The sequence below is a fragment of the Impatiens glandulifera genome, unplaced genomic scaffold, assembly GCF_907164915.1.
Source record: "Impatiens glandulifera unplaced genomic scaffold, dImpGla2.1, whole genome shotgun sequence".
Taxonomy (NCBI): Eukaryota; Viridiplantae; Streptophyta; class Magnoliopsida; order Ericales; family Balsaminaceae; genus Impatiens; species Impatiens glandulifera.
The window spans coordinates 91,718-115,556 of record NW_025919685.1 but is presented as its reverse complement, the minus strand read 5'-3'; the positions used below and the strand labels follow the sequence as shown (position 1 = coordinate 115,556).

General features: G+C 37.4%; 1 protein-coding gene across 1 annotated transcript; it reads left to right on the top strand.

Annotated features, from left to right (window-relative positions):
• The first annotated feature begins 20,564 nt into the window (after nt 1–20,564).
• LOC124918346 (uncharacterized mitochondrial protein AtMg00810-like) lies at nt 20,565–21,293 on the top strand. Its single transcript, XM_047458522.1, has 2 exons — nt 20,565–20,742; nt 20,992–21,293. The coding sequence occupies exons 1-2, from the start codon at nt 20,565–20,567 to the stop codon at nt 21,291–21,293; spliced, it is 480 nt and encodes a 159-aa protein (XP_047314478.1).
• The last annotated feature ends 2,546 nt before the right edge of the window (nt 21,294–23,839 follow it).

Below are 23,839 nucleotides of genomic sequence, written 5' to 3'. Positions count from 1 at the left end.
TATGTATGATTATAACTAATATTAATAGCATTTTATAATAATATCATACCCTTACATTTGAATATGAAGCATATTAATCAAATTAAAGATTGAATCAGTAACCTTCTTCATAATTCGTCCAAAGTTGTAGTGTTTGGGCTGATTCATTCCCTTAAATTGTTCCATAATACTAGGATACTGTCAAATTTTAATTTAAAAAGTGTACTTTGATTTGAAGAATAAATATGTCTTGAACTAGTTCAACTTGATTGGACTATAACACTTTAATTCTCTCTTATTGTTCTATATTATCTACCTTATATTTATCAACTTCTTCTTTATAAAATGCATTCCCTTTCTCTGTCTCATAATTTAGCATTTTCAAAGCACTTGCAGTTTCTTTAAGGGTATTTAACTCCACACATAGTTGTGTGTTTGATTGCCAATTTTCGAATACCTATTTTCAGCCCATGTAGCCTATTCCAAACACACGCTTGCTCTTAGAATTCCCTATTACCTCTATTCACAACTCCATTTCAGATTTGTGTTCATTGATATCCAAAGAATCTTGAGTGTGATGTAGTTGAATAAAAGTATTTTGCATAACAAAAAATATAGTTAGTTGTGTATAAAAATAAATCTAAACCTTTTAATAAACATAAAACATTGATACTTAGTAGTACTTAACGCATATCACAACTTCGGTTTCCATGTTTCTACTCCATGTACCATCCTTTTCTATGTGTCTTTTCAAATATTTCAAGAAAAGAAGGGTTTCTTCCAAGTTCATTTGTCTATTGTAAAATATCAATTTAGGTGTTAGTAATATAAATTTCAATCAATTAAATACAACTTAAATAAATAAATTACTTATCAATCTTCTTTGATATTCTACAGCCAAAATTGAACCCCGCAATATGTAGCACCACAATTTTCTATGTATTTCTTTCAATTTCCTTGGGCCTTGGTGCACTTCTCAGAATACTTCAGGTCATAAAAGTTCATTCTCATTTGAGTCTAGTCTTTTAGAGTAATGTGTGGGGTTTTTTCAAAGATGATTTTTCCCTAGTCACAAAATTTCTTATCTTGGCACTACCCTTCTTCTTGAAAAGCTTATTTACATCCCTTTGAATGAAGTCATTATATTTATCTAAATTACAATTTATAAATAACTTAAATGAATAAACTTACTTCTCTCTAACAATTTCTATGTAGGTCTTTGTCGATTTTCTAACATTTTCTAAGTCAACATCCTCCCTTGAATTTTCTTCATCGTCATATTCCCTTTCAATAATTGAGGGTGACTGAGTTGAGTATGTATTGTCGAGGATAAGGGCACAGTTGTTGATATGTTGTGTTAAGTTGAGTATCAAAACCTTTAGAAAAGATAAGTTAGAAACTTGGCCGAACTGAAATTGAAGGTTGTTTGGATGGACTAGGCTTCTTATTTTGGTTGAATTTTTTTGTTTGTGTTTATGAGTTTGGGAGAGGAAGTAATTTGTATCGGTTGTTTGGGTGTCCATTATTTAACATGAGATTGTTTTATTGTAGTTATTGAGGGTGGTTGTTGTTAGGATCGGGGACGCCCTTGGAGGATCGGGGTGTTTTCCGGTTTACGTGAGGGTGGCCGCTTACAACAACACACAATTTGGTGATAGTCCGGTTAGAGACTAAAACCGTTCTCAGCACTGCACAGCCTGTCACAGACTCTTGAACCGGGTTCAAGGGCGGAAATGTCTGTTTCAGGTTGAAGCAACTTTTGCGACTTTAGATGAGATTTAAGAAGGAGTCGATTTAATGGAGGTGAGTGACCGGTTTTAGAAGAACGATTAGTTTGCGGTTTACGTTTAGAAAGAGGGAAATGAAAGCAAAAGAAAGAACGCGAGGCAAGGAATTTGTTTATGGATGTTCGGAGCAAATCCTCCTACGTCACCCCTTCTTCTTAGGTTATGAGAAGGATCTCCACTAACTCTTTAGAGTTACAATTACACTTCCGGTCGAGCCCAACTTCGCTACTCGCCGGTTACACCAAACTCACACTTTGATGTAATACAACACAACACAATAATCACACACAAAGATTTCCGGTTTGACTATACCGGTTATAGAATACAAGACTTTATCTCTCTAGAATTGAATGCCTTATAACTTTCACAATTTCAACTACTCGTATTCACAACTTGCTGCTTGCTACTGTAACTCCATTTAATGAAGACGTTTGATCTTCCTTTTATAGCTGAAAGTAGCCAACGGTTACTTTCTTCTCTCTCTTGCGGATTGGTTGATCATTAGCACGCCTATTTGCAGAAGGGTTTCTTGCACGTTTCAACTTCCTCAACACCTGGCATTCATGCAGGTGACTCTGAGTATATGATGACATAGGCGGTTTTCAGATTGATACACGTGTTCAACATCCGCCTCCGGTTGTCAGCATCGGATCAGCAAAGCATCATTGCTTTCCTCGCATGCTTCTGATCGGATCCGATCTTCTTTTATTCTTTCAAGACACGTTTCTTCCGTCATGGTACGTCACTCTTGAGATTTGAATCTTCTGACTTTTGATCTGTACTTTCCGGTTTCTGTGTCTTGTGCATTAGGATCCGGTTGGGGTGTAATCTTCTGTTCTTCGTTAACCGGTTGCTTGAGATAGTGAGACCGGTTCCTGTGATCTTTTGACTTGATCACTTGAGGCTGGTTTCTTTGAAGTAGTAACAACCGGTTATTGATGCAAGATTTCCGGTTCCGGTTTGTTTAGTACCTGCACATGAAATTTAGCTTCTGTTTAGTTTGTCTGGCCGGTTCTAAAATTAATCTACTTAATTTTTCTATCAATTTCTCCCTTTTTGATTATTTAGAATAAATATTCAAAAATTGTAATGTGTGGCCGGTTTCAAGAAAATTAACTTACTTAATTTTTCTATCAATTTCTCCCTTTTTGATTATTTAGAATAAATATTCAAAAATTGCAGTGTATGGCCGGTTAAATTTCAATTGCTAAATTTGAGAGAAAAGTGTTTGAAAAATGTGAGTTTGATTTTTGATAAATGTATGTTTTAAAATAAATAAGTAAGATTTTTAAGAAAAACTATGTTTGAAAAACATAAAAGATATGTTTGAAAAGCATAAGAAATAGCAGAGTAACCGAATTCTGAAACACAGTAAAGCATAATTGTTCAAAAATAGTTATAGAAATAAAGTTTAGGGCTTGGATGATCCCCCCTTGTCTTGCTCTTTTTCAAGCTCTTTCTCCAACCGTCTTCTTGCTTCTTCTTGTCGTGCTCTGTGTTCTCTAGCACGTCTGTCGGCATCGATCAGCACACCGGCCCACACACTTGAATGACCGGGGACCTTTTTCTTAAGGTTGAAGTTGGCGCAAATTGGTTTTGGCGGTGGAGGAGGTGGAACAGTCAGAGGTCTGAAGCTTGGAGTTGCTGTGGATTCTCTGGTTGTCCTTCTTTTCCGTCTGTTGAGTTCCTCAGGATCTTCTTCTTCTTCCTCATCAAGCGGTTCCGCATTTAACGCAACCGGTTCAGCTGTTTTCAGTTCTGCCCGCTTCATCACGTTTTTAATGGCACTTCGTTTCTTCTTGTTCTTGGTCCTTGTACTCATGGAGTGGGACGATTGACCCTGTGCCGGTTCCTGAACGTTTGCCTGCTCCTCTTCATTGCATTGTTGGGCAAGCTCATGATCTTTGTCTTCAAGTTCCTTCTGTAGCCGTTCTCTTTCAATTTCTTCTTCTTGCAATTTCCTTGCGGTTTCAGCATCCTTTTCGATTTGTGTTTGGGTTGAGCCGACTTGAACCTTGGACATTTCCCCGATCTGGATTGCCATTGCTTGCAGCATGTCCAAGAGTGGAGCGGTTGCGGCGTTGACGGACTTGGTAATCATAGCTTTAACAGTTGTTTGCATTGTCGTATCCATCATGGTTTGTAGAGAGTTTACCATTTTATCTTCAGCCGCCGAGATTCTTTCTTCGGTTACTGCTTTAAAGTTCCCAAGGCATGAATCAGCTGTTTCCACCACTGCTTGCTTGATTTGATCGATGTCCAGAGCTTTAGCCGGTTGAGAGGCTTCTTGTTCCAGGTTTTCAGAAGTGCCGGATGTTTCACCAGTTATAAAGAAAGGTTTACTTTGAAATAACTCAGGATTGTTGAATTGACGTTGGCAAGTATCCCACCATTTCTTATCAAGACGGTCGAAACTTTCCACAAGCTTTTCTCGTACCCCAAGAAATCGTTCTGCCATCTTCATTTCAATTGGTTCTAGAGTCTTTCCTTGGATTTCTTGAAAGGCATTCTCAACTGCCTGTAACCGAACATTTTCAAGGATTACCGGAGCTTTGGAAAACGCCGGTTGGATTAGATTGGTATTGGCTAACTCGAGTGCCATCTCTTCTAGCTTGATAAGTTTGTCCCACTGTTTGTTTCCACTGAAACCTGGAAGCATGTCGGATAGTTTGGTCTCGCATCGGAGCTTCACCCACCGGATGTATGGAGCTAGAGCGTCACTTGCACCTTTGTTCATGTCTTGAATAAATTCATCAAACAGCTCATTTTCTTGCTCTATGGTGTATTGATATTCGTCTCCGGTTGTAGCTTCAGCCTGAGCATCGATTTGCAACGTGCCCGTTCCGGTTTCAGGTGTTTCTTCAAGGAGAATGCCTTTGCCTTTGTCTACCCGAGTGGGACCTTCTGGAGCTGTCTTGCCTCTTGCGGAACCGGAAGGTTCCTGTTCTTCAATGTTTCCCTCCTGAGCCGGAGGTGCAGTTTCTGTTGATTTGGTCGTCTCATCGACCGGTTGAACTTCTGTTTGATCAGGTATGCCAACCTGATTTTCTGGCTTCCGATGACTAGAAACGTCGTCATCTTCGGTTTCTCTTGTGATCTCCTGGACCACATTCTGAATTGCTTCTGAAGTATTCAAGCCCACATCGGCTAATACTTCATCGGCTTGCTTGCTTGGTGACTTGGAGGTTGCAAAGTGAATATTCCCCTCTGCTTCCTCCTTTGAGCTTGACTTGTTCTCCTCGCTCCCGGAAGATTCGGTTTGCTTTGGAGAATCAGATGGGATGGGAGTTGGGACAACGGTGTTGATTGGGATGGGCTGGAAGACATCTGCGGTTCTTTCTGGTGGATTGTCCGAGGAAAGCGTTTTCTCGGAATCCGCCGGTTTCTTTGCACTCTTCTTCGCAGATACCTTCTTCCTTCTCTTCGGTTCTGGTGGAGCTTCTGCCTCAACCGCTTTTCTTGAAGGTTTCCTTTGTCTTGTTTCTTCTTCAACTGGAGCCGATGAGCTAGCTCCCTTAGATGATTTTGTCTTTGAGGTTTTTGGCTTTATCGTCTTCTCCGGTTTTTCTGCCACTGACTCAAAGTCAAGAATGTTGGAAATCGGAAGCGGTATGCCTTCACCTAGTTCCACATTAAGGAACTCAAGAATCTTAACGATTTGCATAGCATAGGCCTGCACCCGGCCGTCTTTCTTGATCACCATTTGACAGAACTCTTCGTATAAAATGTATCCCCAGTCCACCTTGTCGCTGCGAACAATGGCTAACAGCATTCTGAGCTTATACTTTGTGAGATTATCGAAATTACCTCCCCTTCCTTGGAGCGATTTGGCGATGACAGTCACTAACCATTTGTATTCCGATTTCAGCTTGATTTCCCGGCTGTTGTGGATCACCAGATCCTGACCAGATAAAGATACAACCAACCGGGCAGCATTTGATTCTGCTTCAGTTAAGTCGAACTTTAGGTCTAAACCTGTGTTGGGCAGACCGAGGGCTTCCGCAAATATTTCTTTAGTTATAAGAACGGCCTTCCCGTTGACAGTAGCCGAAATCTTTCTCTTCAACAGTGTCGCCGTCGCTAAGAACTCCGTCACCGCCGCCGGATAAATGGTGAACGGACCGGAAAGGAACTTCTCCAACCCAGATTCTCGAAGAAGTTGAAGAACAGCCTTGTTCTTGTCGTCAGCATGCTGGTCGATATCTTCGAAATCAACCTGCAACATCCATTGAAACGGAGCTTTGCCTAGATCCATGATAGCTTTTGAGAGAAGAAGATGAAGATTGATGATGATCGGAGAGAGGAGATCTTTGAAGTTCTGGAAATTTTTAGAGAGAGAAAGCACGTGTGTTGAATGGGCTGATTTGAGTTTATATAGATGGCGGTTCCAAGCAGTTTTGAAGATGAACCGTCAACTTGGTGTTTTTGGCGCCAATTTTCCCTCCAAAAGTTACTGCCGTAACTTTCAGCGGTAAAGGCGGGAATTCGATGGGCGGTAAGTTTTGAGAGGTAAAACCATGGGCGGTTAAGATTTTTCAAATTTTCATTTTGGCTTGAAGTTCCGGTTTCTGTTGACATCTTGTTAACCGGAAATTGTTGGGTTAACTTTTAAGTTTTAGTTTGAAAACCGGAAAGGAATACGTTGAATGAGAAAACCGGAGACTCTTTAAGAATTGAGATATTTCATTAATAGAAGGAAATGATTAACATATGAGCGGTTCTGGTCGTACAACAAAATGACCAGAAACCGGAAAGTATAAGTAAAGAGAAAAAAGGGATTTAATCTTCGGTGAACCATCCTTGTTCCACCATCCTTTCATACCACTTTTCAAGGGTGTTTTCAGGTGATCGTTCCTCAATCCTTGATATCCACCGGTGCATCATGATCATGGTGAAAGTGTTGGATGGTCCAACCGGAACGCCGGTTCCAAGGTTGCGACGCTTGGACATCAGAAACCGGGTAATCTGAGGAGCGTAGCTGATCCTTCCCCTCTTACCGGTCATAAGCTGCTTCAGCTTATTGAAGAGATAAGAAGCCCAGTTGATGTCGGAGTTGCGAATGATTGCTATCATAATGTCGAATGCCTCCCGGCAGTAGTTCTGGTTAGGCATTCGGCCTATGATAGACCTATGAACCAAGTCATGCAGGACTTGGTAGTGAGGAGCGAGATCTTCTTTCTTCCCAAAGTCCTTAATCGGAGCGTTGGAGGAGGAGAAGATTTGGAAGAAGTCTTCCTTAACCGGCAGGAACGGCGTGGGGAAGTCAGAAAAGCCTTCGGTCGGAAGGTGAAAGAAAGTGGCGAATTCTTCCTCAGAAAACTGGAGGAATTGGCCGTCGATGATGGTGCGAATGCTCCCATCATCCAGAATGTGACCATTGTTAAAGAATTCATACACCTCCTCTTCGAGGATGGTGTCTGAACCCTTGAGAAAACCTTTCAAGCCAGAGTCTATGACATGCTGAAAAATGCATTCATAGTAGGCACTTTCTTTAATATCCTCAAAGTCGATGATAAGAGTGTTTCTTAGCTCGGCAGACATGGTGATGAGTAGTGAATAAGGCTTAGGAGAGTTCTTGAGCTTTTGAATTTTTAGAGAGAAGAATGCTTGAAGGCGTGATTTGAAAAATGGAAGTTGAACCCCTTTTTATAGCCTGGAGTGAATGAGATCATTTAATGCAAGGATTTGAAAATCTAGCCGTTTATGCTTAGTCATTAATGATTTTGTGATTTTCCAAGAGAATAAAAGCAAGTCTTGTCAAATCAAGTCAAGAATGCTTTTTGATAATGAGAATTTATGTTTTCAAGAATAGAATGATATATTTTTGATACGACGCATTGAATGTTGTGGATTTTGACTTGAAAAGGAAGGAGATCTGTTTCATTAATTGAAGTACGAAACCGGTAGTACATCAAAAGTACCGGTTTTGTAAAGAAAGAATGAAAGAAAAGAGGAAAGACGAGTTTAGACATTTGATGACTCAGCCGTTTGAGCGTTTGAAGCCTCAGCCGCTTGAATTCTTCTAGCTTTAACCGCTTCCCACCTGTCGATCATCTCTTGTACTCGTTCTTTGGTGAGCACGTGCCTAGGGTGAAGAGTGACGAAGGCTCCGGAGTGGATCTCCAGACTTGCGCAGAAACCGCTCAGCTGCGGAGCGTAGCCGGTTTTGTTTGAGAGAATCATCTTCTTCAGGTTGCTGAAAATGATCCAGGACCAGTTGACCGGTGTCCCAACCGTGACGGCGATCATCATCTCGAAGAACCTTTGAGTGTAGTAGTAACTTTTCTCTCTGCACAGGACAGATTTTCCCAGAATCTCGCAGAGAATCTGGTACTTGTGAGAAAGTTGACTCTTAGCACCCCAGGGTTTAACCGGGATGTCAGATCCAGAAAATTTGTGACACATTTCTTCCATTGTCGCCGGGGAATAGGTTAGGTCGGTTACCCCTTCATTGGGTAAACCGCAGTATACAGCGAAATCCGTCTCGCTGAAAAGGAATTTTTGCCCGTAAACTTGTGCAACGAGTATCTCTCGATGCACCTCTTTCACGGTTTCAAACAGTTCTTCGACTACAAGGTAGTCGATGATGAACCTGTTTTCAAGAAAGTTTCTTAGCCCACTCCTTTCTATGGCTAAGAACATTTCCTTTACCTCATGATCCTCATACTGGTAGATTGATTCAAAATCTGCCAGTAGGATCTTCTTGGCTAGCGAGTTGGTATTCATGTTTGTTTTTGAGAGAGAAAAGGATTTTATCTTAAGGATGATACTTGTGAATAGTGAACTTATGATATTTTGAGAGGATTAAGGTTGGTTTATATAGCCCGGGGATTCGGCTTGGTAATTAATAAGGTTAAGCATGCCTGATGATGTCATCGGCTATTTAATAGACTTAACTTGTTGAAGTAACTAATGGTTATTTCCAAGGTAAATCTAATAATTACTAAGATAGCAATGATGAAAAATATCTATTGACAAGATGTAAGTCTCCCTCTCTTGATGATGGACACATGTCGTCATCTCGATTGTGGTAGACTTGTTTTTAATTAATCACAGGCTTCATTTTTCAAAACATGCACGAAAACTCGGTTAGTCATCTCAGGTTAACCGGAAAAATTCATTTCATCAGACCAGAGTGCATATGTACTAAGCGGTTTTCCATGACCAGTTTTAGTAGGATATTTCCGTTTATGAAAAATAGTTGATTGATATCAACAATTGTTCAACTTTGGATTTGTTTTATCCACTTCAACCTAGTTATTTCAACCGTGTAGTAAACATACATTTGTTTTGAGATAATGAAGTAATCGGGCATAACTGGAGACTTCCTCCCGGTTAGCATTTTTGATTTATTAATGGCCTATTTGAATATGGTTTGAGAAGCTTTAGCTTCTCCCTGAACACATATCCCGGTTTTTATATATACATGCATACATTTATATCAATTGATTTAAATTAGTAAGACCCATGATATTTCGAAAGTGTGAAAACTTAGCTTCCTGTAGCGGTTTCGTGAAGATGTCCGCTACTTGTTGCTCGGTCGACACATATTCCAACCGGATGTGTTTCTCCTGAACATGCTCCCGGATGAAATGGTGTCGGATGTCGATGTGCTTTGTTCTTGAGTGCAACACTGGATTGTATGTGATCGCTATGGCGCTGGTGTTGTCACAGAATATTGGAGACTCTTTTGCTTCTATTCCGAAGTCCCTGAGTTGCTGTTGAATCCAGAGGAGTTGTGCACAGCAGCTTCCAGCCGCTAAGTACTCCGCCTCTGCGGTTGACGTTGCAACGGACGTTTGTTTCTTGCTGCTCCAGGTAACTAACCGGTCACCCAGAAACTGACATGTTCCACTTGTACTCTTTCTGTCGATTTTGCACCCCGCGTAATCGGCATCTGAGTAGCTTATTAGATTGAAACTCGAGTCTTTTGGGTACCAAAGTCCCACTTCTTGAGTTCCCTTCAGGTATTTCAAGATTCTTTTAGCCGCCGTATAATGAGATTGCTTTGGATTTGCTTGGAACCTCCCGCATACTCCAACCGCAAACAGAATATCAGGTCGGCTTGCCATGAGATACAACAGCGATCCGATCATTCCTCGATACGCGGTGATGTCAACGGCCTGACCATCTTCATCTTTGTCCAGCTTCACGGAAGGACTCATTGGCGTAGCCGCTTCGGCACATGTATCCATTCCAAATCTCTTCAGCAGTTCGGTTGTATACTTCGGTTGGCTTATAAATATTCCGGCTTCCATCTGCTTAACCTGAAGTCCTAGAAAGAAGCTCATTTCCCCCATCATACTCATTTGAAATCTATCAGTCATCATTTTCGAAAATTTGTCACATAACTTTGGATCGGTTGACCCGAATATGATATCATCAACATAAATTTGAACAAGTAGAATTTGCTCCTTTCTTTCAAATTTAAAGAGAGTTTTGTCTACTGAACCTATTGTAAATTTGTGATCAAATAGAAATTGAGTCAAAGTATCATACCAAGCTCTTGGAGCCTGTTTCAAACCGTAAAGGGCTTTATTCAGCCGGTAAACGTGATTTTCATGTTCTGGATTTTTAAAACCGGGAGGTTGATTAACATACACCTCTTCATTTACTTTACCGTTTAGAAAAGCGCTTTTAACATCCATTTGATAAACTTTGAACTTTTTGAAAGCTGCATATGCTAAAAATATTCTAATGGCCTCAAGTCTAGCTACATGGGCGAATGATTCTTCAAAATCAATGCCTTCTTCCTGTTTATAGCCTTGAGCCACTAGCCTGGCTTTGTTCCTCGTAACTAAACCGTCTTCATTGAGTTTATTTCTGAATACCCATCGTGTGCCTATAACCGGTTTGTTTTTCGGTCTAGGAACTAGGTACCAGACTTTATTTCTCTCAAACTCGTTTAATTCCTCTTGCATTGCCAAGATCCAATCTGGATCTGACAGTGCTTCATCCACCTTTTCCGGCTCAATTTGTGATATGAAAGCAGAGTTTCCATAGTGATCCAAATTTTGTTGCCTAGTTCGGACGGGTGAGGATATGTTACCTATTACTAGTTCAAGAGGATGATTTTTGTTCATTCTGAGGTTAATCCGAGACGTGTCTACCAAGTTTCGGCTGGCTGATCAAGGTTAGACTGATCGGTAGGTTGAACAGAGTCAGACCGACCGATTTCTTCAGTAGAAACTGAATCGTCAACTTTCTGCGGTAAAGCAGCTTGATCAGGTTGAATTTCAACATCAACCGCTTGGTCCTTGACAAAACGTCTAAAAACCGGAACCTCGTCTTCATCATCAGAATAGATATTGAAATTTTCCATTCTGTTGTGAAGGTCGAAGGGTAATGCAGTGTTTCGCTCAACCGATTCATCGAAAACAACGTGTGCGGTTTCTTCAACTGTTAAAGTCCTAGTATTGTATACTCTGTAGGCTTTACTTACAGCTGAATATCCCAACATTATTCCCTCATCGGATTTAGCATCAAAAGCGGTCAAGTATTTCTTGCCGTTATTATGAACAAAGCATTTATTACCGAAAATCCGAAAATACCGTACACTTGGGATTTTATCAAAATAAATTTCAAAAGGAGTTTTCGAAAACCGTTTAGTTACTAGAGATCGATTTTGTGTATAGCAAGCGGTGTTGATAGCTTCAGCCCAAAACTTTTGAGCGATACCCGAATCGGCTATCATTGACCTTGCGGCTTCCTTGAGAGTTCGGTTTCTTCTCTCAGCCAGGCCGTTTTGTTGAGGAGTTCTGGCACTAGACAACTCGTGCCTAATACCGGAATCATCAAGAAAAGTAGTTAAGTTACTGTTTATAAACTCAGTTCCTCTATCACTTCTAATTTTGTTTACTTTAATAGATCTTTCATTTTGTATTCTTAAAATCAGTTTAATCAAGTTTGGAGTTGCTTGATTTTTAGAAGCCAGAAAGGTAACCCAAGTAAATTTAGAGTAATCATCAACAACTACCATAGTATAATGCATGCCTCCTAAACTCGTAACTTTAACCGGACCGAACAAGTCCATATGCAACAGTTCTAAACATCTTTCAGATTGATAATTTCCTTTACTTTTAAAAGATGATTTCACTTGTTTTCCCATTTGACATGCAGCACATACTTTATCTTTTGAAAATTTAACATTTGGAAAACCGTGAACCAGTTCCTTGGAACAAATAAAGTTAATCGTTTTGAAATTCAAGTGATTTAACCGTTTATGCCAAAGCCAATTTGGATCATTTCCGGCTATCATACACACAGGTTTTTCGAAATCAGTTTTCCAGTTCACTTTGTAAATGTTTCCTATCCGGTTACCGGTTAACAGAGTGTCATCATTTTGATTTTTGACTAAACATGAGTTTTTATGAAATTCAACTTTGTAGCCCACATCACACATTTGTCTTATGCTTAATAAATTAAAACTTAGTTTTTCTATTAATAGCACATTATTTATCGCTAATTTACCATGGACAATCTTACCCTTGCCCACAGTTTTACCTTTTGAGTTATCCCCGAATGTGATGAATGCTCCGGTTTCGTACTTGATGTCGGTCAGTAGTTCCTTGTTTCCGGTCATGTGCCTTGAGCATCCACTGTCCAAGTACCATTCAGACTTCCTTAACCGATTGCTTCTCCTAACCTGCAACAAACAATTATTTACACCTTTTTGGTACCCACATTTAGTTGGGTCCAAGATTGATTAGTCCTTTTGGGATCCAGACTTGAATTAGTCTGATCACTTTTCCGGTTATTGTTTTGATAATATTTGGCTTAATTTCTTGGCCGTTGCTCAAGAGTGCCTTATGTGGTGATGGACTTCTTTGATGTCGGTTTTTACTTTTATTTGGTTTCCGGTTGGCTTTCCTTCTCTCAGGATGAAGCCATTTTTCAGATTCGTTGGGACCTACATACTTAAGTGTTTCTTCCGGTTTTAGGTCATTTTCTGTTTGTGAGCTTTTGACAAATTTTATAAACGGAAGATTATTTTTCGTTAGTTTCATCCCGTTAGATTGTTTCGTTTCATTTTGTTTACTTGGATCATAACCGATACCATATCTACATTTCGGATGTCGTTTATAGTTACACATTTGTTTCACTGCTTGACGTGATCTCTCCCATGCAGCCGTAACGTACATTGCTCGTTCATCGGTTTCTATTACCGGTTGAACTGTCTCCTCATTATCTGAGAATAGTTCATCCGATTCATACGTTTCAGTTTTATGTGTTTTATTGTTTTCATCATTTACTTGTTCGGTTACAGGTGTTGGCATATATGCAGATATATTTCTGAACTCAACAACCATTTGGTTGAGTGCAGATACTAGATCTTCTTTAGTAAACTCATCAGAAGAGAAATCAAATACCTCTTCGTCGTTTGCCATGAAGCATGTTACTTTCTCTTCACCATCTTCATTGTCGGAATATGCCCATTCACTTCCACCATCGGATGCAATGAGAGCTTTTTGGATCTCCTTTCCTTCATCAGCACGTTGATCATCATTTCTTCGGTAGTCGTTTCGTTGATTATTGTTGTTTCCCCGATAATTGTTTCCTTGATTATTGCTTCCTTGATACCGGTTGCTTTGATAATTATTACCTTGATAATTTCCTTGATAATTTCCTTCCGGTTTTCTATCGTCTCTTCTTGGTTTTCTACACTCTGACCTAAAATGTCCAAAACCATCACAGTTATAACATCTTTTATTTGATTTATCTACATAGTTATAATTGAAATCATTATTAGATGGTGGCTGGCTCTTCTTCATGAATTTCCCGAATTTCTGGGCTAGCATTGCCATCACATCGTCGGTTATTTGATCAGTATTTTTGACTGGAGCCGGTGCGGTTGATACTGGAGCCGCCGGTTCCACCGATGTGACCAAAGCTCTTGTTGCAGTAGATGTTTCATCTTCGATCCGAGAATTGATCTCGAATTCGTAGGCTTTCAAATCCTCAAACACATCATGCAGTTTCATCTGCCCAAGGGTGCTGGACTCCCTCATCACCATGGTCTTGATATCCCACGTGCTTGGCAATGATCTTAGAGCCTTGATGATCACTTCTCGGTTGTCATACTTCTTTCCGAGTGTCTGAAGCTCGCTTACTACGCTGGTGAACCGGTTGCTAAATTCTTTCATATTTTCTCCAGGTTTCATCCTTATGTTTTCGTACTTCTGCGTAGCCACCAAGATTTTATTCTCCTTGGTTCTTTCGTTTCCCTCGTGTATCTGGATGATCGTTTCCCAGGCTTCCTTTGCATTGTCACACTCTGATATTTTGTTCAAAGTGTTATTATCTATAGCTTTATAGATATGCCTCATGCAATGGTTGTCCAGGTTGCTTCTTCTCCGATCTTCACTTGTCCACTGGCTTTCTTCCTTGTTGATCTTGATCGGTCCTTCTTTCAGGACTCGGCTCATCTCATCATCTAATGTTATCAGATGTAGATACATCTGTTTCTTCCAACTGCTAAATGCTTCGCTGTTTAGCATTGGCGGCTTGTCGCTGTGAGTCATGCTTCCCACCATCTTTGGTTGCTTGAGTGCTAAGAGCCTCGCTCTGATACCACTTGTTAGGATCGGGGACGCCCTTGGAGGACCGGGGTGTTTTCCGGTTTACGTGAGGGTGGCCGCTTACAACAACACACAACTTGGTGATAGTCCGGTTAGAGACTAAAACCGTTCTCAGCACTGCACAGCCTGTCACAGACTCTTGAACCGGGTTCAAGGGCGGAAATGTCTGTTTCAGGTTGAAGCAACTTTTGCGACTTTAGATGAGATTTAAGAAGGAGTCGATTTAATGGAGGTGAGTGACCGGTTTTAGAAGAACGATTAGTTTGCGGTTTACGTTTAGAAAGAGGGAAATGAAAGCAAAAGAAAGAACGCGAGGCAAGGAATTTGTTTATGGATGTTCGGAGCAAATCCTCCTACGTCACCCCTTCTTCTCAAGTTATGAGAAGGATCTCCACTAACTCTTTAGAGTTACAATTACACTTCCGGTCGAGCCCAACTTCGCTACTCGCCGGTTACACCAAACTCACACTTTGATGTAATACAACACAACACAATAATCACACACAAAGATTTCCGGTTTGACTATACCAGTTATAGAATACAAGACTTTATCTCTCTAGAATTGAATGCCTTATAACTTTCACAATTTCAACTACTCGTATTCACAACTTGCTGCTTGCTACTGTAACTCCATTTAATGAAGACGTTTGATCTTCCTTTTATAGCTGAAAGTAGCCAACGGTTACTTTCTTCTCTCTCTTGCGGATTGGTTGATCATTAGCACGCCTATTTGCAGAAGGGTTTCTTGCACGTTTCAACTTCCTCAACACCTGGCATTCATGCAGGTGACTCTGAGTATATGATGACATAGGCGGTTTTCAGATTGATACACGTGTTCAACATCCGCCTCCGGTTGTCAGCATCGGATCAGCAAAGCATCATTGCTTTCCTCGCATGCTTCTGATCGGATCCGATCTTCTTTTATTCTTTCAAGACACGTTTCTTCCGTCATGGTACGTCACTCTTGAGATTTGAATCTTCTGACTTTTGATCTGTACTTTCCGGTTTCTGTGTCTTGTGCATTAGGATCCGGTTGGGGTGTAATCTTCTGTTCTTCGTTAACCGGTTGCTTGAGATAGTGAGACCGGTTCCTGTGATCTTTTGACTTGATCACTTGAGGCTGGTTTCTTTGAAGTAGTAACAACCGGTTATTGATGCAAGATTTCCGGTTCTGGTTTGTTTAGTACCTGCACATGAAATTTAGCTTCTGTTTAGTTTGTCTGGCCGGTTCTAAAATTAATCTACTTAATTTTTCTATCAGTTGTTTTGTGGTTGGTTATTTAAAAGATCCTTATTTCTTTTTGGGGGGATATTACCATTTTTGGACGTTTAGAAGATGATGTTTTCTTATTTAAAACACTTTGGCCTTTTTGTTCGTCTATCAACAATTTCATACGTACCCACATCCTAAAACCATTAACAAACTTTGTGAATAAATAAATAACTCTATTAACCAAATTATAACGAAATCATACATTCTCTAATTTTCTACTTTCAAATTCACTTAGATCTCGTTTTCTTTGAGATTGTCTACACATATTGCTTGATAGTATGTTCAACCAGTATCAAATATAAAACCAATTAGAACCATAAAAAACTAGATTATATAAAGAGTTAAGAAATTATATATTAGTTAAAAAAAAGTCTATTTCTTTTAAACGTTCTATAATGGCAATCATTACTAATCAAATATTAGTTATTATTTAGCATATATATGAGTTTAATAAAAGCATATATTAGTTAGCAATAAAGAGTAATCATTCCTCATCAAATGTTATCACCACATTTATGATGTATATTTTTAATTTTGAAAATGAGAATAGAATCAGTATCATTTGAAGAATATCATTACAATATCATTTAAAGAATCCAAGAATATCATTACAGTATTATTTAAAGAATCCAGAAATATCATTATAGTATACCTACATTTTCAACTCCACTACCACATTTGAAGAATCCATGAATATGTCATCAAAGTGTCAAGATAAGTCAAAGTCGAAAGGGTCAAAACCAGAAACCCTAGGAGAGAATCACATCAGAATCACGATTATCGGTACGTTCGGCACAATCGGTACGATCAACACGGTCGACACGTTTGGCACATTCGGCACAATCAAAACGGTTCCGCGAAATTCTGTTGTTTGATTTGTTCGTAGGTTACAAGAAATGTGGTCGGAGTCACGATCGTCGGCACATTCGATACGATCGACATAATCGGCACGTCTGGTACGTTTGTCTAGAAATTGTTCACTTGTGTCACGAATATTGGGTCGGGAAATCATAAATATAGTCGATAGGATTGTTTGAGAATAAGTTTGGGGTTGTGATTGCTCTAGGTCATCGATTGCTTTCAGTTCTTAGGTCATTAGGTTGTGAAATAGGGTCAGTAGTTGGCAAGTCTACGGTCATTTCAGGTTGTAGATTTTTTTTGGTTGTAAGTAAATTGGGTTTGGTTGAGTTGTATGCATTCTTAATTTGATGAATTCCAGTTCTTCTTCTAAGATGGGGAGAAAGAATAGGAATAGGATAAAAGAAGTGTATGACTTTGTGGAAATCGATTCAAGCAAGAAAACGATAGATAAAAAAGATTTTTGAGAAACCATAAATGCAGAAATAAAGCTCTCAGAATATTGAAAAATAAATGTAGAATGAAACTGAAAGTTTGAAGCTGAAATAAAAAAATGATAAAATATGGAAGGTTAAATATACTATATGGGAAAATCTCTACAGACTCAAGAATCAAATTGCGACATTGTTGTTCCAAGCAAAGAAAGGAGAGATTTTGCTCAGCAAGGAAAAACACAGCAAACCACTATCAAACTAAATATTCAATATCTTCAGGATTGGAACTTACTAAAAAAAGAGGAATACAAGAAGATCGTTAGTTGGTCTGTGGAAATAATGAAAGAACTTATGAAGTGCCCAAAAACCAAGACCTATAATATCAAAAGTAATTCCAGTTGAAAAGTTAATGAAGTTTGTAAGAAAAATGCAAGGCAGAAATATGAAGATGGGGAGAAATATAAAGGCAACCCATACTTAGGAGATTTTAAACCAAAAGTTGAGATTCTTAAATCCCTTTTGAGTTTAAATTATCTATTGAAGTGGAGGAAAAATGCATTAAAGAATGGGAAAATGTAGTTGTTGGGAACTACATAGGTATAAATCGTGTATCTTTTCTAGTCACTAAGGATGTTTTGTTAAAACAATGGGAGCATATGGGACTAAATCTGGAAAATATTCTGAAGTTGAGACACACATATGTTGGATCAAACTGTATGAAGCTGGAAAAATAGTCTGAAGGTATGAACCTACTCAACAAACCGAAGAAACAGCTCAAATTTGATTCAAACTAAGGAACATTTCAGCTCATATGTATATCGCAAAAACACTTAGCCATTTCGCTAGTCTCTTGGGGAAACCATTATATATGGACCCAATAACGGAAGAAAGTGAACACATCACATATGCTAAAATAAGCGTTGAAGTGCATCTTAGAAGAAATTTACCAGTTGTTAGTGTATATAATATAATAATATATTATATTGATATATTATTATATTATATTATATAATATAATATATTATATTATATTATATTATATTTTTCTTATATTGCATATATTCTAAAATATATTACATTATATTTTCCTTATATTGTTAATGTAACTCAAGTATAAATAACTTTACTATATTGAATAAAGAAGTACACTATTATTCTCTTTCTCTTAATCTTTTTATATGGTATTAGAGATTAGGCTCTAGGTTTTATAGCCGTTTAAGGTTTGTGTATTTATTTTTGAATATTGATGTTCACATTAATTCAATTTTAATGGATAAGTCTTCCAAGTTTGCATTCTCTACCGTTGTTGCTATCACAGACACTTCATTAGAGAACACTTTTCCCAAATTTTCTCTTACAGACATTCAATCTCTCTTACAAAAACTTCAATAAAATAATGGTACTACATCTTCTCCATTACTATCTTCTTCAGTGTAATCTACCACACCAAGTACTTCTATCTCATGGTTTTTTTATTCTGGATGTTGTAATCATATGACTTCTGAATCATATTTTCTCACATCCACTAGATAACATATTATTCCGTATGTTGTTCATACTGCTGATAATACTACTTTTAATGTTCAAACTATTGGTACCGCTCAAACCTATATTGTCCTTACCTAAAACATTTTTTTCCAAAACTTTTGTTAAATCTTATTTCTATTAGACAATTATATGATCTCAGTTTTAACATAACTTTTTTGAGTAATAGTTGTGTTGTGCAAGATCCTCAAACAAATAAAATCATTGGAACGGGACATAAAGTTGGACGTTTATTTGAATTCACTTCTCTATCTCTTCCATCACAATATTTTGTTGAAGCTATCACTTCTCAAATTTGGCACTCTAGATGAGGTCACCCTTCTAAAGATCGTTTGAGTTCTTTAATTTCTATTGGTACTTTAGGCTCTATTAAGACTGAAACTTTTGATTGTGTTTCTTGTGAGCTTTCTAAAGGACACACTTTACCTTTTTTTCTAATGATTCTAATTCCTTAGCACCTTTTAATATGATTCACTATGGGTGGTTTAAAATATTATGTGATATTTATTGACAATTTTTCTCTTAATACATGGATCTATTTGATGCGTAATAGGTTTGAATTATCCTCAATTTACATTCGGTTTGCTAATATGATTCAAACTCTATTTTCCTCCAAAATTAAAATCTTGTACACTGATAATGCCATGGAATACAAAGACACAAAATTCATAGAGTTTCTAGAACAAGAGGGCACAATTATTCAAAGATCCTGTCCCGAAACTTCTCAGCAAAATGGTCGGGTAGAACGAAAACATAGACACATTCCTAATGTTGTTCGAGCCCTTCTCATCTCGTCTTCTTGTCCCGATAACTTTTGGGAAGAAGCAACTTTTACCGCTATTTTTACTATCAATTACATTCTTTCTTCTGTCATAGTTAACATCTCTCCTTTTTAATGTCTTTTTAATCGAGATCTGAATTATCAAACTCTCAAAGTTTTTGGATGTGTTTATTTTGTTTTATTATAACCTCATGAATATAATAAATTAGAACCTCGAATTCGATTATGTTGTTTCTTAGGTTATGGAATCAAACACAAAGGATACAGGTGTTGGGATCCATTGTCTCAACGTCTTCGTATCTCTCATCATGTATCATTTTGGGAACATAAGATGTTTTCAACTATATCTAAATTTAGAGTCAATGAACCTCCTACTCATTTTTTTCGTGATCCTACCATACCTCTGTTTCCTGACATTTATTGTGTAGGACCATTTAACAACTCATGCGACTCAACTCCATATGCATTTCCTACATCGACATCTTCTCAATCTCAAAATTCGGCACATACCTCATCTGATCATATCATTCAAGAATTTTCTTATTTTCCACCACCATCACCAACATCAGCATCACCAACACCACCACCACCTCCTCGTCGTACCAATCGCGTAAGTCTACCTTCGATTCGTCTTCGTAACTTTCATGTGTACTCATCTATTATCTCTCTCCATAAACCTTGTACTTTTTGCGAGGCCAACTATAACCCTTTATGGCAGCAAACAATGACAGAAGAATTGCAAGCACTAACCAAGATAAAAACATGGGACTTGGTTGATTTACCTTCACATAAGTAAGTTGTTAGTTGTAAATGGGTTTTTAAAATTAAGACACGAGTAGATAGTTCAGTTGAATTATATAAAACTTGCCTTATTGCTAAGAGATATACTCAAGAATATGGTATTGATTATAAGGAAACGTTTACTCCTATCGCTTGATTGACCTCGATTAGTAGCCTCATTGTAGTAGCGGTTAGCAAAAGATAGAAACTATTTCAAATGGATGTCAAAATGCATTCCTTAATGGTAAAATAACAGAAGAAGTGTATATGCAACTTCCACTTAGGTATGATCATCCTCCAAATAAAGTTTGTAGACTCCGCAAAGCTTTTTATGGTCTCAAACATGCTCCTAAGGAGTGGTTCTCCAAATTTAGCTACACCATTAGTAATCTTGGTTTCAAATCCGGCTCTTATGATCATGTATTGTTTTTGCGTAAAATATATCAAGGTTGTACCTTACTTTTACTTTATGTGGATGACATGATAATTACTGGTGATGACACAAATAGAATTCGCAATCTCTAGAATTTTCTACATCAAAAATTTGAAATGAAAGATCTTCGACATTTAAGTTATTTCTTGGGACTTGAAATAGCTTCCGACAAATCTGGTTATTATTTATCACAAGCTAAGTATGCAACTGATCTTATATCTCGGGCTAGTATTACTGAAACAAAAGTTGTTAACACACCCTTTGACTCCACAGAACATTTGACTAATACTAATGGTACTCCACTAAGTGATGAAACACTTTATCGATAACTAGTTGGTAGTCTTATATATCTTAATGTCACTCGGCCAGATATTGTATATTCTGTCCATATCGTGAGTCAATTTATGTCATCTCCTCGTATAACTCATTTCTCTTTCATTCTTTGTATATTACGATACATTAGAGGAACAATATTTCATAGACTACATTTTGCTCACTCTTCTCCTCTAGAGTTATGAGCATACTCTAATGCTAATGGGGCAGGTGATCCAACTGATCGTCGATCCACTACTGGCTATTCTTTCTTTCTTGGAACATCTCTCATTTCAAGGAGAAGTAAGAAACAAACTGTTGTTTCTCGTTCTAGTACAGAATTTGAATATCGTGCTCTTGCAGATACTACCTCTAATCTTCTCTGGCTACAATGGGTACTTCAAGACATGGATGTTCCTTCATCCGCGGCTATTCCACTTTTCTATGATAATAATAGTGTAATGCAAATTGCTCATAATGATGTATTTCACGAACGAACCAAACATATAGAAAGAGATTGTCATCTGACATGATGTATGGTACCATACAATTGATTCCCATTTCTTCGCAAGCTCAGATTGCTGACATTTTTACCAAATCTCATCCTCCTTGACGTTTTCAAGATTTAGTCTCCAATCTCAAGATGTTCAATGCTCTTCCACCTTGAGCTTGAGGGAGGGTGTTAGTGTATATAATATAATAATATATTATTATATAATATTCTATAATATAATATATTATATTCTATTCTATAATATATTGTATTATATTTTCCTTATATTGCATATTCTATAATATATTATATTATATTATATTTTCCTTATATTGTTAATGCAACTCAAGTATAAATACCTTTACTATATTGAATAAAGAAATACAATATTATTCTCTTTCTCTTAATCTTCTTACACCAGCAAAGATGACAATAGTTGATAAAAGAGGCAAACCATAGACATAGATATTACGTATGAATGGAGGCCAAATAGATGAGCGTTCTGCAACACTTTTGAACATCCTAGTAACAAATGTGCAAAAGAAATTGAAGAACATAAGAAAAAGCTAAAAGTTTAGGAGCAAAATGAGGAAGTTGAAACTGAAGAATCAAACAATTAGAATGAGGAAGCTAAAGATAGAGATGCAGATGATGGGAATGATGAAGAATCAAAGGAAATGAAAGATGAAAAATTATAAAAAAATGATAAGTTAGAGGAAGGAAAATGGGAAGAATCAGAGAAAAAAGTGATAAGAATGAAGTGGATGATAGTGAAGAGGAAACATTGAAAGTAGACCAAATCAAGTCAGAAAAAATGAAGCAAAAGAATGTGAATGTAAATGTGAAATTCCTAAAATACTGAAACGTAATTCATTTTATCAGATTAGTGATGGCTCCTCTAAAGAAAAACAGATCCAAGGGAATGAAGTTAATGTTCACAAACAATAATCATCAAATGCAACAGTTCAATCACCAATAAAGAAGCATAAAGCCAAACATGTGATAATCGATAATAATATGTTTAAAGCATACACACAAAATGAGTCTGAAGAACGAGTCTAAAGACTATGAGGAAAACATAATTTATAAACCCTAAAATGAACACTTATGAATAATCTACCCTAATATATTTACCTCTATGAAGAAGAATCGATTTGCATTGATTTATATTGAGGAATAATGATTCTGAAGATGTTGAAGATTGAAAGAGGCTTTAGGCAAGGTTGTGTCTATGGAATCAATGAGTTGGATGTCACCGAGCATGAGGGAAGCGATTTCGGCGAGGTGTGAGTTAGGGTAGGGTTTGGGGTTGGAGGGAGAGTTTGAGTGAGGAGAGAGAAGCAAATGAGGGAAAATGAATATTTTTCTATGTCCCTAAACTTTGGGTATAGTATTTTGGCGCCAAAAAAGTGCGTACGCGTTATAATAAAAAATAATCGACTACTGGAACTGCAGCTATGTTTGCTTTACACAATACTTAATGCTTAATAGTTTTGGATTGAAGGGTTATGCAACTATATAAGCATTAATCTTAATTGAGCGCTGAAATACAATATTTCCCGCAATAATTAATTTAAAGGCCAATGCAGTATATATTGCAGATCGAATAGAATTTTGCATAAATAATTTTCTACTCTCAGGTACAAATTTACATATTTACCTAACAACTATTTATGCATTAAATTGGAATAAGTGTTAAACTATAATATTTACCTCAATAACTAATTTGAAATCCAATACAGTATATATTGAAGATCTAATGATATTTTTGCGTAATTAATTTTTAACTCTCGGGTAGAAATTTGTATATTTACCTAGCAACTACTTATGCATTATTTTAGATTGAGAACTATACTACAATATTTTCCGCAATAACTAATTTTAAAGGCCAATATAATATATATTGCAGATCCAATGACAATTACGTAATTAATTTTCAATTCCCGGGTAGAAATTTACATATTTACTTAGCAACTACTTAGGCATTATTTTGGACTGAGCGTTGAACTATAATATTTCTTGCAAAAACTAATTTAAAAGGCCAATGTAGTATATATTGTAGATTCAATTCCATTTTGCGTATATAATTTTTAACTTTCGTGTAGAAATTTGCTTATTTACCTAGAAACTACTTCTGTATTATTTTGGATTAAACGTTGAATTGCAATATTTCTCGCAATAACTAATTTAAAAGTCCAATATATTACAGATCCAATGGTATTTTATGTAATTAATTTTTAAATCTCGGATAGATATTTGCATATTTACCTAGAAACTACATATGCATTATTTTGGACTGAGTGTTGAACTGCAATATTTCCCATAATAACTAATTTTAAAGGATAATGCAGTGTATATTGCAATTCATTATCATATTGCATAGTAAAAAAAATGTGGCCACAAGGAGGTTAAGTATACATAGCCCGTAAACACACTTAACCGAACGCATAACTTTCCGCCTAACGGTTCAAACCTAGAACCTCTCAAGGAGGCTGAGGATATTCACCTCTTGATGTCACTAGACTAGAAGAGAGGATCATTTTGCATAATTAATCTTCACATTCATGAACAACGAAAATTATCAGA